General features: G+C 39.8%; 1 protein-coding gene across 1 annotated transcript in view; it reads right to left on the reverse strand.

The window, feature by feature from the left end:
* LOC139745091 (uncharacterized) overlaps positions 1 to 12,805 on the reverse strand; it is a 102,595-nt gene that overhangs the window by 4,930 nt on the left and 84,860 nt on the right. Inside the window, exon 6 of the mRNA XM_071655515.1 lies at positions 1,302 to 1,388. Within this exon, the coding sequence (XP_071511616.1) occupies positions 1,302 to 1,388 (87 nt within the window). The remainder of the gene's footprint in view (positions 1 to 1,301; positions 1,389 to 12,805) is intronic.

Here is a 12,805-nt window from a genome sequence, read left to right on the forward strand (position 1 = left end):
AAAGCTCATCACTGCTTTTCATATCGCCAATGCCAGCATGCTTCACAGACGTTAGTGCTAGAATGACTCATTACACAAAGCCAACTCCATTCTAATTAAATTTTCCCCAACAGGGATCTACAATTGTCTTCCGTGATAACAAAAATGTCACTAGAAAAAAAAAAGAAAAAAAAGTGTCCTTTTATGGATCTTGAACGGTCATCTTGAGACTCAATAATTGGTCTCTGACTAGCTTCTGATTGCTCATAACAACTCCAGGAAATGGGCACTTTCAGTCCCTTTAGGGCCGTTCTGACATTAAAGGCAGTATCAGTATTTTCTGAGCAAAATTCTAGACAATATGGCAATCCTTACCATAATGTGTTCCCATTTTTCTGCTCTGGAGATCCCTCTCTTCCTCTTGCTATATATTATATTTATGTGTATAGATAATTTTCAGTGCATGTATATATACAGAGTACTATCATATTATGCTTTATACAATCTTCATAATTGGTCAGCGAGCAAGCGCACAGAGCAAGTTAAAGCAAAACTCCACCTTATGCTGAAGTTGATTCAGACAAAACACATAAAAGTCACCATCAGTTAGGATGATTTAAGTTTCATCAAATTTGGGTAAATTATTGGAAACTCATGAGAATTTAGAGGTTCTCATGTTATCATGAAATGGTGCTGTTGGAGAAGACCACGAGGCGATGATGTCATGCCTTCGCAAGCCTTCCACCAACCTGTACATCAGTCTTACCTTATTCTTGAAAACATAATATTATAGAGAGCAAAATGTTTGCATCAAATTCTTGTCCTATAAAAATAACTGAGCAATGATCATTTTAATGGTTGAGTTGCAGTTTTAATCTATTGATCAAACACACAATTTTGTTTATAATAATATTACGTGTATAAAGCAATGTGAAAGCCATAATTCTGTTCACTTTATTTTACTGTTCACTTTTTTTTTCATTGACTTATTTATTCATTCATTTATTTTGCAAATTAAACAAGGAAATGACACTGCACTGAATGTCTGTCCCTAGTCTTTGGGTTAGGTGTTTAATTGAAATTGCCGAAGAGCCATATTAATCACATTGATACAGTGGACTCCCGTTATAGCAAAGTCCTCGGGACTGGCAGTTTTCTTTCTTTATATCAAAATATCATTATAACCAAACAAGTAAGCAAAAAACATAGAGCCGATAATGTTGTGGCTTGAATTTTTACTTTGATGTAACCGGAATTTTGTTATAACCACGTTCGTTATAACGGGAGTGCACTGTACAATGAAATGAGACAGTTCCACTCACCTGGCTAACTTTATGCTGCATGTAGGCCCCTGATGGAGTGCACTGGAGCAGCTGCACGGCAAGGTCGCAGTCTTTCTTATACCGGTTCTGAGTAAGATAAAAGGTGCAAAACAAAAAACAAAAGTTAATAAAATCACAACCCTGAAGAATGGATATAACGAAATTGCATGCTGTTCATTAGATAATAAAGAAATTGCACAAGCTTGGAATTGTTCAAGTATTTGTACATGTTGATTTGATATAGTATTTACAAAGGTGCTTCAAAATATATAATTGATTCAATTTTAATCAAATAAAACAGAAATAGCCTGAAGGTAGATGAGATGCTCTAAAATATGTCTTTTTTCTGACACAAATGAAACACTGTCAACATCCCCGGTCAATATTTTTATCACAACAAAGGCAACATTGTCTTGCAATATGATTTCATGCATGATTGATTTCATCACTAGTTCAATATTTCATAGTTGAATAACATTATTTATAAAATGGGTTCAAGAATGTAGCCAATTGGAAGCGCTGAAATGAGTCACGTGTGCTTGCATTAATTTCTCACTAACATCCACGGCCGACGTCACAATGTTTGCACTAGCAGTGCGCACTCAATCAGTTGTTACAAATGCTTCGCGCGCTACTATACGCGCTGTCAATCCTGTAAACAACTTCTAGTTTGGGCTGCCAGCCAGCCTTTCTTGTGTGCATAACATGTGTGGCGTACGTATACTCTTATACGTAAATTACTTATATGTGCGGGATTTCCGAGTGCGACGTGCGTAAATGTTTGGGACGAACATCTTCGGACATCTTAATCCACAAAGGTACATGAAAAATGCTGTTAGTTTTCGACCCATTTTATAAAACAAATGATGCACAGGATTATTTCGTGGCGTCAGTGGAGATGCAGCTCACTCTCGGGTATTTACAATGTAAAATATAACGCACTCTATCCTGTGCATCATTTGTATAAAAATGGGCTTTAGAATCTCTGCAATCTGATTGGTCAATTGTCATGCATTGATTTTTACTGATCCACACTGAGCCATGCATCCGGTAAAATCCGAACGCATGGCTCAAGCCTTGTATAGTGTTGTAGGTGTACCAGACGCATGGTGGTGAAAAAAGTTTAATTTCATGAATTTACAGGCACATTTTATAAAACATTTGATGCACAGGCCTTTTTCGTGAATCAGTGAGAAATGGATTCTCTCATTTAACTTTGGAAACAGTCTAAAACCCACTCGCTACGCTCGTGGATTTAAACAGTTCCAAAATTAAACTCGCGAATCCAATTCTCACCCATCCACTCTGCCCTGTGCATCATTTTGTATAATCATTTACATTCAAGACTCCCAATTTTTACCAGCAAATATGTGGCAGGGCACTTAGCTTAACCTGCAAAGCTTTCAATCCACATTTAATAATCCATTCTAACTTGATCTTGTAGAATAGTACAAAAAACATATGTTCACAATTTTCTCTAATTTCCTTCATGTATTATGTTTAGTTCTCTATATACAAATCCACTTAAATGATTTTTTTAAACATGCAAAAAAAAGAGTGAAAAAGAAAGAAAGATAGATAGATAGATAGATAGACAGAAGGAAGGAAGGAAGGAATGGAAAGAAGGATGGTAGGCAGATCATGTCTTTCTTTGCACACAGCTCTTAAGAGTACAAGTACTTTTTTTATACACCAGCAAAATACTGAGAGCTGCCTAACCGCCATCCCAGGAGCACACTCTGTCACTGGGTCACAGGGCACTATCTATCGTCGGTCTTTCTTATATCAATTAAGTAGGGGCAAAGAGGAATACAAATTGTGGTTCCAAGAAACAGAGAAAGACAGCGTGAGGTAGAGAAAAAGAGAGTTTAGTCAAGGGTGGCATTCAGTGTAAGGGTCAGGCGGAAGAGAGGCTGACATTTGGGCTCAATTATTGGGGCCATTGCTGACCTTCTGCAAGAAACAAGATAAATCTACAGTCGTGTCCAGAGTACAGACTTTGGGGTACTGCGAGACGTGTGGTGAGTCATTAATGCACTACAGTAAGCCACCAGTTGAATCACACAAAATGGCAACCAATCATTCAAGACCAGTAAGTACATCATTATTGTCCATTCACAGTCCTCCATGAAGTGATATTATGGTGAATAGTATCTCGCAGTTTCATATAGAGTCAAGATTAGTCTACTCATAATTCTTCTTGGACAAAGAGAGGATTACACATTGGTGTATTTTTGTGAGAATAAAACAAATTTACTTCATTTTGATTCATCTATTTTCATTAAGCCTTAACCAACAGAGATGAAATCAGAATATGATAAAAAATTCAAGAGACATAAACAATGCTGTGCTTTGTGAGAAATCAATTGACCTAAAAAATGGTGACAAGAGCACAGATTCTAAATATACATATGTATTATCGTCTGGACAAGACAGACTAATCAATAGATAATGTACAGATGTGCCCTGAAGTAATTTCATTCATGGTTAATTCCAACCTGGTTCACAACTAATAATGTGACACATGCGAGAAACAGAAAAAAAAACCACAACAAATGTGCATACTAAGATGTCATATGACACTTTTTGTAAAACCTTAGTACATACACATATGTATGGAGACAATTGATCGACCAGCTCGCTTTAATAATTTACTGTGATGGGTGCTGTATGTGTTTTATTGGTGTTTAGATTATTAGTTCAAATGTTATATTACGTCATTCAGTACACATTCACATCTGAGCATTACCTATAATCACCAGTGCCCATCCATGCAAAGCAGTGAATCTGTATGGCTCAAGACAACTATCCAGTGAAGATATGAAACTGTTAGCCAATTTGGGAGATGATTTCTTTTGTCAAACACATTGCACTCATGCTCAGTGTCATCCATTAGAACCCCATACTACTCACAGGTTTGACCAGTGAAGGCATATCTACAATTAGTAAGGCACCAATACCATGCTGTACTCTTACAGCATCATATATTACACTACCGCCTACAGAGTTTACATTCAATGAACAGGTGTATATACACTCTCATAACTTTACATGCATCACATACAAGGCACCCCCCCCCACAACACTTTGTAGAAGACCATGCAAAGTATGGAGGGAGGGGACTACATGTTGCCTAAGGCTGCGTTCACATAGAAGCATTCGCTATTTGCTATTCGCTATTCGCTATTCGGGCACCAAGTACACCATCATCCGCACCGTCAACTCACCATCCCATGCAGTGAGGATTTCTTCCTCCTACATCCCAGCAAATCTTATGAACAATTTCTAAACTGCATCAGAATGTCAGTCTACATGCTTATTTTTGCTAAAGGGCAAATCCAGACCAAAATTGTCATTATTTCATAAACGAGATACGGTATACGCTGCAAGAAAATCGAACAAGCTCGATTCCCACTTTGCTATACTATTCGCAGCTATTCGGTACTTTCGAATAGTGCCCTCTTATGTGAACCGGTGTGAGGAAATCCTATCGTTCGATTCAAGCTATTGGCGTGCCCTCGAAAACGAGCCCCGAATACCCGAATAGTATACTTCTATGTGAACGCAGCCTAAGAGTTAGCGAGAAATCACAGCTTGGTGGCATAGGCCTACAATTGTACCATGCATCACATTACCTGCACCGCCATCAGTGGTTGCTGGTCTTATGCGTATTCCACTATTCTCTCCTATGGTATTGCAAAGTGAATCCAGATCAACTCTCCGACTCAAACAAGCATTGTGGATAATTGTAGCAAAGGAAATCATCCCCTGTATACCATAAATATTGTTTTTAGCTGATGAGTACAGTGCACATCTGCCCACTGATTAAAAACAAGAACTTGGTTATCTGTGATCAGTCGAGAGCATATACCAGTTTATGGCACAGGGAAAATTAACTCGTTGAGGACCAGTCCAGAGTATACTTGGGCAGGTGTCTATAGGAAAATTGCGTTGTAGCAAAGTCAGTCCGTCCTAAATGGGTTAAAGCAGCATTATGTTTTGAGTAAAGATGCCCTTACACCTCTACAATGCATGACTGCAAACTGAAAATTCAACAGACTAGAGCCCTTTATTTGCCCCCCCCCCCACCTCTCCCTTAATCCACAAGATCTCAGAATCCACATAATTTCAGCAGCAAAATTTCCCCCGGGAATGGACTGGTTAAGCCCCTTTCCCCATTCTCCTGTCGGCTGCACGAGTGTAGTGAAGGGAGGGTGGAAGGGACATAACTGTGCCCTGCCCGTGTGTCTATTTGTTTATAAACAATGCATTTTATTGCATAAGCAACTCGCCATCACACATTTTGCTTGTCCATTTCAACTGTTTACGCTCTTCACTCATAGTCTCATCAAAACTTCATTCATCTGACTGACGGCTCGATGGGCAAGCTGTTGGAATCCTTTGCACAGAATAAGGAGATGCAATTTTTTCATCACCAAAAGTACTGAACAAAATGGCTCTGTTTAATTGCAGATGATCTCATCTACCATTAAGGTATATATTGTTTTTGGAGAGCAACATGGGCAGCTTTTACTCAGAAGTAATATGCTCAGCTATGAATTATATTCCTCAAAATAATATTACGTAATAACTATAAAAAGTTGAAACAATGTTATCACCTCCAAAAATTGCATTTATTCTGTTACAATTCGTGAGCAAACTATACATTTTGCCGAAGAAATGGCTTTTTCAGCATATTCTTTCGATGCTCTACATGCCAGCCATAATTTCTAAATGTCAGTAGATCTACTTATGTCTGAAAATGAGGACTCACTACCAGTACCTCACATCTCTGGTTACGGAAAGAATCCCGACTTTGCTCAGAATAGCCCAGTGTGATGCTTAACCTCTTTATGACAGGAAAGCCCAGAAAAAAGCTTCTCGGATCCAATCAAACAACAATGTCTTGAGAAGCAGCCGTGCTGCCTGGAGCAAAATAGCATCCACTCAAATGGTGATGCATTGTTGGAGGTGCTCCAGCTTGCATCTGGAGTCTTCTCTCAAGAATGCTCGTTTGGGAGGGAACCGGTCTCACGTTTAACACGCTGCAGCCAATATGGCTGAAAGCCTGCTTGCGAATGAAGCAGAGCAGCACTCGTCAACAGTCTGGGAACTACTTCTCCTATCAATTAAACTGAAACCGTGGGGACACATTCTCCATCACGGCCAAAAGATGCTAAGCTGTGCACAGCAATACTTCATTCGAAATAGTGGATTCCCCCCCCCCCCCCCCCCCGAAAAAGTCACCCAAGTGTGCAACCGCTCCACAAATCACACACCCTGTCCATATGGAATCTCTGGGGAGTCTGTAGTTCATATTTTGGGGAAAACATAGGGGTGTCAAAAAAAAGTATCGCATCTATACTTCCAATGGCCACTCTTATGGCAGATAATTTTCTTGACAACATATTAAATTTCATGATTTTTGTCCCCTACAGCTGCATGCAGCCTGAGGCCATGTATGTAGAACATCCAAGATAATGCAAGCAACATTCTTATTCCAAACTTGTGAGAAGAGTTGGGGTCAGTTCACTTTGGAAGTGTGACAGGTGTTCCTGTGATACCACTTGCCATCCCTGGATGACATTTCGCAGCAACAGGGGAGGCGCGCCACACGAGGGCCGACACCTTCAAAATGGCACCCAGCCACATCAGCTGACGATGATTGGGGGGAGGCTGGGCTTGCACGAACGCTGCAGGCGGCAATATTCAGGGAAACACAGGGCAGGCGGGAAGGTTGCCAGAACACCCTTGTTTGATTCCCCCTACTACACACACGTGAGTCATCAAGGTACATCTAGCCCAACATCATACCCTCTCTCCTTCATCTTTCTCACATCTCTCTTTCCTTTCTCTCTCTCCTCCTTTGCAGACACCTTCCTAACCTGTCAACTCACAATTTTTGCAAAACCACACCATTTTGGGTGACATTTTTACCCACTATCTACCCTCTTGATGGTGGCAGGCTGTCTGGATACATTTTATATTTGATTGTCTGGGCATCCAAACCACATAATTATGTCTTCCTTATTAACCCTCTTGAGACCAGCACTTCATCATCTTATAGACATAATGTAGATACAGGATACCCCTGGTAATGACCAACTTAAATGCTCTGACCATCAGACCAAGCACTCCCAGAAATCCTGATCAGAGTAGTGTCAGCAGTGACATATTGTTACGGCAGCAACTACGTACTGCTACTTCAAGGAATCAATGCAGATCGTTCATGCACTCATAACGCACTAGGCTAATGACTGCATACTGCTGTTCTTGGGAATTCCCATGTTGAACATCCACGCTATGCCATATATGGAGCTTACTGCTAGGTACACGCATGCATACCAATCTGAAAAAAAAAAATCTGAATTTTCTGCCTCACATGGAAGCCATGGCATGTGTTGAATGCATTATGATATGAGGCAGTCTCTAATGACAGACTAATATTTCTCTAGTGTAAGACATTACATATATCAAAGAAATTCCAAAATAATTTTTATGAGATATGTTGACTAGCTGTAAGAGAGCAGGGGTCATAGACCTTAGAAAGGGACTGCAGGGTACACAGCCCCACCTCCCTATTGTGCAACTGGTGGAGAAAATATTGCTGTTATGGTTTGCCCTTACACTGATGATGATCATCATCATGACGAGCATTTGTAAAGTACTGTATCCACCTTAATTAACATGCTCAAAACACAGTGCAATATATAGCACAGTCGAAAAACAAGAGGAAATTAACAACATGATGTGCATATATGCATAGAATGAAAGCAATTATCCAAATGAGAGCAAAGCGGTAGAACAAGAATGTTACTTGATAATCATATGATACTCTCAACAACTGTGATTTTATAACTGAAACTGAAAGTTTCAAATGCTGGACTACTTTTTAATGAATGGATGTAGTCCATGCCCAAGATATGGTCCAGTGTACACAAAGAGCTGTTCTATCGAGCTGCATATACTGCTGGAATAATCAGCAGACCAGTATTTTTGATAAATGGGGGGCTTTTTGGAGGATCATACTGTTTAAATGAGAGTTGTATTAACTGCAGAACCATGCACACATTTGAAAACAAATAACAGTAACTTCAATATGAAATAAAGCTTCGCAGGTAGCCACTGGATACAGTACTATACACGCCAAATATTTCGTGAGGTTTTCATTTTTGCGAATTTCGCCAGTCAGGTGCTATTCCCGAAATTAAAGACACGCGAAAATATCGACTCTGATCCTAATGTGAATGTGACGTACGCGTGTACACTTCTCCGTTCAGTAGAGGGCTCCCTGATCGCGAATTTAACCACTCATGAAATCGTCGGGAGTTCCCAATTCGCAAAAATTTAGACTCGCGAAATATATGGCGTACACAGTAAAAGACTGGTGTGATAATGGTCTATGCAATTTGCTGAGTATTAATCAAATGATCCGCAGCATGTTGTAATCATTGCAACCATCATGTAAGTTGAGATTAGGATGATTGATAAGGTGTGTCACTAAAATCAATGAGGGATTCAACCTTTAGAGTTAAGATTCACTGGTCGTGAGGTTCATTCATTGACAATATGCACTCTATATCACTGTAAAACCCGATCTATCAAAAAATAAATTATCCTTCGAAGTCTTGACCAATTACACATAATGGCACAGTGAATCAGGCTCAAAACTCAGAATGTACTGGGTTAAATCCTGCCTAGAGGAATCTTTTACTAAGATGTTAGACCACTGTGTCCTGCTAGACCTGGGTGTATGAATGGGTGCACGGCCATCTCTGGGGCAGTAAAAGTGGCACATGGGAAGCAGTATTTGTACACTCAAGAAGATACTCTGGGTGGTGAAGACCACAAAATTTCAAACCCTACGGCTTCATCACCATGCTCTGAATTTCATACATTTTCGCACACTTTGAGGTCCCACCACTTAACTAAATTTATAAATATAAAGTATCTCATTTCAAAGTGAAGCTCAGGTGATCCCATGCATATAAAAGATTGTTTAGCTACAAGTATTGTGTTAAGTGCTGCTCAATGCAATGAGATTGCATAGCTGCAATTCTGTTGTCATGGATACAGAAACCATGGTATTAACAAATACCCCCTAAAAACCCAACAACAACAAAAATCAGTAAGCTTGTAATAGCTAACTCGGACAATGTGAACACATTGCGCACACATGGAAAGCCCTAAAACATTTATCAGTCCTGCAAAGTCTTCCACTATGTACGACAAATATTACACACAAATTATTCATTTGCAAGAACACACAAAACTGTGGTGCTCATATTCATTATCGCAGCCGATAGGAAGCGCTAAATGAGGGCAAAATGACAAAAAGAGGACACAGCAGGTGGCAATTAATAGAATGAGATTAAAACGACGAAAAGGGGGAAAGGGGAAAATAGGGATTGGTTTGGAGTGAAGGGTTTGATGGTGCTGAGATGGAGAAAAACTCACAATTGGATTGTGGCTATAAATATCACGCTGCGCATTGTGGCAAATAGGAACACGGGTGCTGTGCAATGTCAACGTTCACATCAACATACAAGAAGGAAAGAAAAAAATGTGATAGACTGGCCCCGGAAGTCTAGATAGCGAGGACACCTGTACAGCGATGAATACATCATCAGCGCTGGGGCTGCTTCAAAGGGTATATCTCTCTTTCTTGCATGCCATTCACACATCACAGCCTCATGATACTTTTCTCAGATGGCCTTGGAAGTCAAAACCAGGTGCGGCATTCAAGCCCATTGCCTTCCAGGGGAAACCACAGTAAGGCATAATTTAACAGTTTTCTTTTTATTTTCACAATGATTCCACAGAACATTTGAGGCAACAATACATTGTAGATAGAGGGATTTTTTCCCCAAATTCATGTGACACGAGAATAGAATAGATCGCTTAAAGGACCTATGCAACACAAATACATGTTGAAAAGCGCTAATTCATACAAACCCTAACAATGTTTCTATGACAAACAAAAGGCATTGTAAGGAAAACATGCAAGTTATGCTCAGTTTTGTGGAAGATGCATTCCAGTATCTTTTGTTTGTCTTAATAATACTCTTCAGCAGTGACTGACAAATGATGTCATCAACAGAATCTTGGTCTAGAAGATTTTTTCTTGGACACATCCAAGTAATCTGAAGTAAAATTGTATAAAAGTTATTATGAAATATATGGCACATATTCAAATATTCATTTGGCGGCATAAGTGATGATCAGGGTATATATATCACAAATCAACACAGGTCAACACAGATCTGCATTGCACAAGTCCTTTAATGTCTACTCTTCTTTCTTCCTACAAAGAAAAAACAGCATCTGTTTGCACTCCTTAAAAGATATTTGGTCTATGGCAATATGTAGTTTCTTACCTATACACAAAATCTAACTATGGGAGCCAATTATTTGATCACTTGTTTATCTGAAATGTATGATAATCATCATCGTTAAAGATATGTTTCCACACTAAATAATTGACAAACATAAACCTTCTATGCTACTTTCCTCAGTATTATTTTGAAAGTACAAACATATTTTTGAATCATCAGTTGGGAGCTACGAAGATGTCTGCTCAACATAAATTCAGTCCAGATGATGCCCCCACATGCTTTGTAACATCAGAGTGAGGACAAGCATTTTGTCATGCACTGGGATACCGTTTGTATGACCTAATTCGATTATAGGATTATTCTTAGAGCAATTGCATGTTCACACAAAGCAGCCTTTTGTCGCCTTTTCCACATGCTGATGAGTTTTCAGCAATTCCAGTTCTGGAATGAAATAAGATGACTCATCCATCTTCACATGATGCATCATCCGGGATGCGGAACTCGTGAGAACGGAGGAAAGAGCAACACGGTAAGAGAGAGAAACTGAGCAAAGAGAGAAGGGGGGGGGAGGGTGAGAAGGGATCGGAAGAGGAAGATAGAAAACACAGAGGGTGGAAGAATAGAGAGAAGGACATGGAGGGAGGGAAGGAAGGAATGAGAGAAAGAGGGAAGATAGAAAGGAAGGTAACAAAGTGGAGAGAAAAAGAGAGAATGACAAAAATGGAAATCATGAGCAACTTGAAAAAAAATGGAGATACAGATGAACAAGATGGTTGCTATGATAAAAGAGTGATGAGATAGAAAGAAAAAGGAAAAGGAACAAGAGAGGCGGTGGAAGTTGACATGAGGAAATATGAAAGCATAAGGGAGAGAGGGAAAGAGAGGAGGAGGAGAGAGAGAGAGAGGGAAGGTGTTCAAGAAAGGATGGAGGGAGCAGGAAGTACATTCAGAAGGACTGTGAATGGAGAAGAAGAGAATAGATTGTTAAACGAAGCATATACAGAAAGGGGGAGGAATAAATGGATTAACCATGTCAATACCACCATCTGACAATACCAATGATGTCATACACAAACAAGTTTCTTGTGGAAATGACAGACTTAACAGACTATTTTGTCTTTTGGAGGACAAATTATGCAGGGAGACTGCCTGTATGTGAGGAAACTGGGAAGGATGATAAATTGCATGGAGGCAAAGAAGGGGAGAGAGATCTGGGACATAGGGAGAGGGAGAGATAGAGGAGAAGATTGAGAGAATACCATTAAGTTGGATATTATGACAGAGAGAGAAAGATACAAAGAGAGAGATACATATATTACAAGGAGACATAGAGAGAGAGAGAGAGAGAGAGAGAGAGAGAGAGAGAGAGAGAAAGATACAAAGGGAGAGATACATATATTACAAGGAGACATAGAGGGAGAGAGAGAGAGAAATACATATATTACAAGGAGACCTAATAGAAAGAGAGAGATACATATATTACAAGGAGACATAGAGAGAGAGGGAGACAGACAGACAGACAGAAAAGTAGAGATAGAGATGGGAAGAGGGAGAAAGACAGGGAGAAACACGAGGGGAGAGAAAAGTGAAAGTGAGGGGGAGAGCAGCGATGGAAAATATTTGTCTTGCCTTTCTACAGGTTGAACTCGTGATGGATGCGGACCCCCTGTACAAACACTCATCGGTTCACGGTTCACTGCGACCGGATGTGGGCATGTGTAGACACATTCTCCTCTCATACAGACAATCTAATCCACGTTTTCTGAGCACACGCTTTACCAAACACGCTTAAACAAGGGACATATGTCAAAGCATTTGATGCTAGAGGAAAAGGAATTAGAAATTTCACGTCCCCCACATAGAACAATAAGTCTTTCATAGTGCATGATATTCAAGCATGGGGCACCCATGGTGTGAATAGGAGTCAATTAAGCATTCATTTTTATTGCTAACACACCAGTGGTAGCTTGTCGAAGTGGAAAAGTACACCAACACACCAAGAAAGGCAGTGCACATACTATATGATGATTAGTATTATGTCTCATCAAAGTACAGGCTCCATCACTTTTTTTTCCTTCAATTCATTTGATTTTCTTGGGCTTAACAAAATGCTGACAAGTCCTGGTATGAAGACTGCCCTCACAATCAGAAAAGGGATGACGTACCTCT

The sequence above is a fragment of the Diadema antillarum genome, unplaced genomic scaffold, assembly GCF_040938485.1.
Source record: "Diadema antillarum isolate AM-2024a unplaced genomic scaffold, OU_Dant_1.0 scf00000036, whole genome shotgun sequence".
Lineage (NCBI taxonomy): Eukaryota > Metazoa > Echinodermata > Echinoidea > Diadematoida > Diadematidae > Diadema > Diadema antillarum.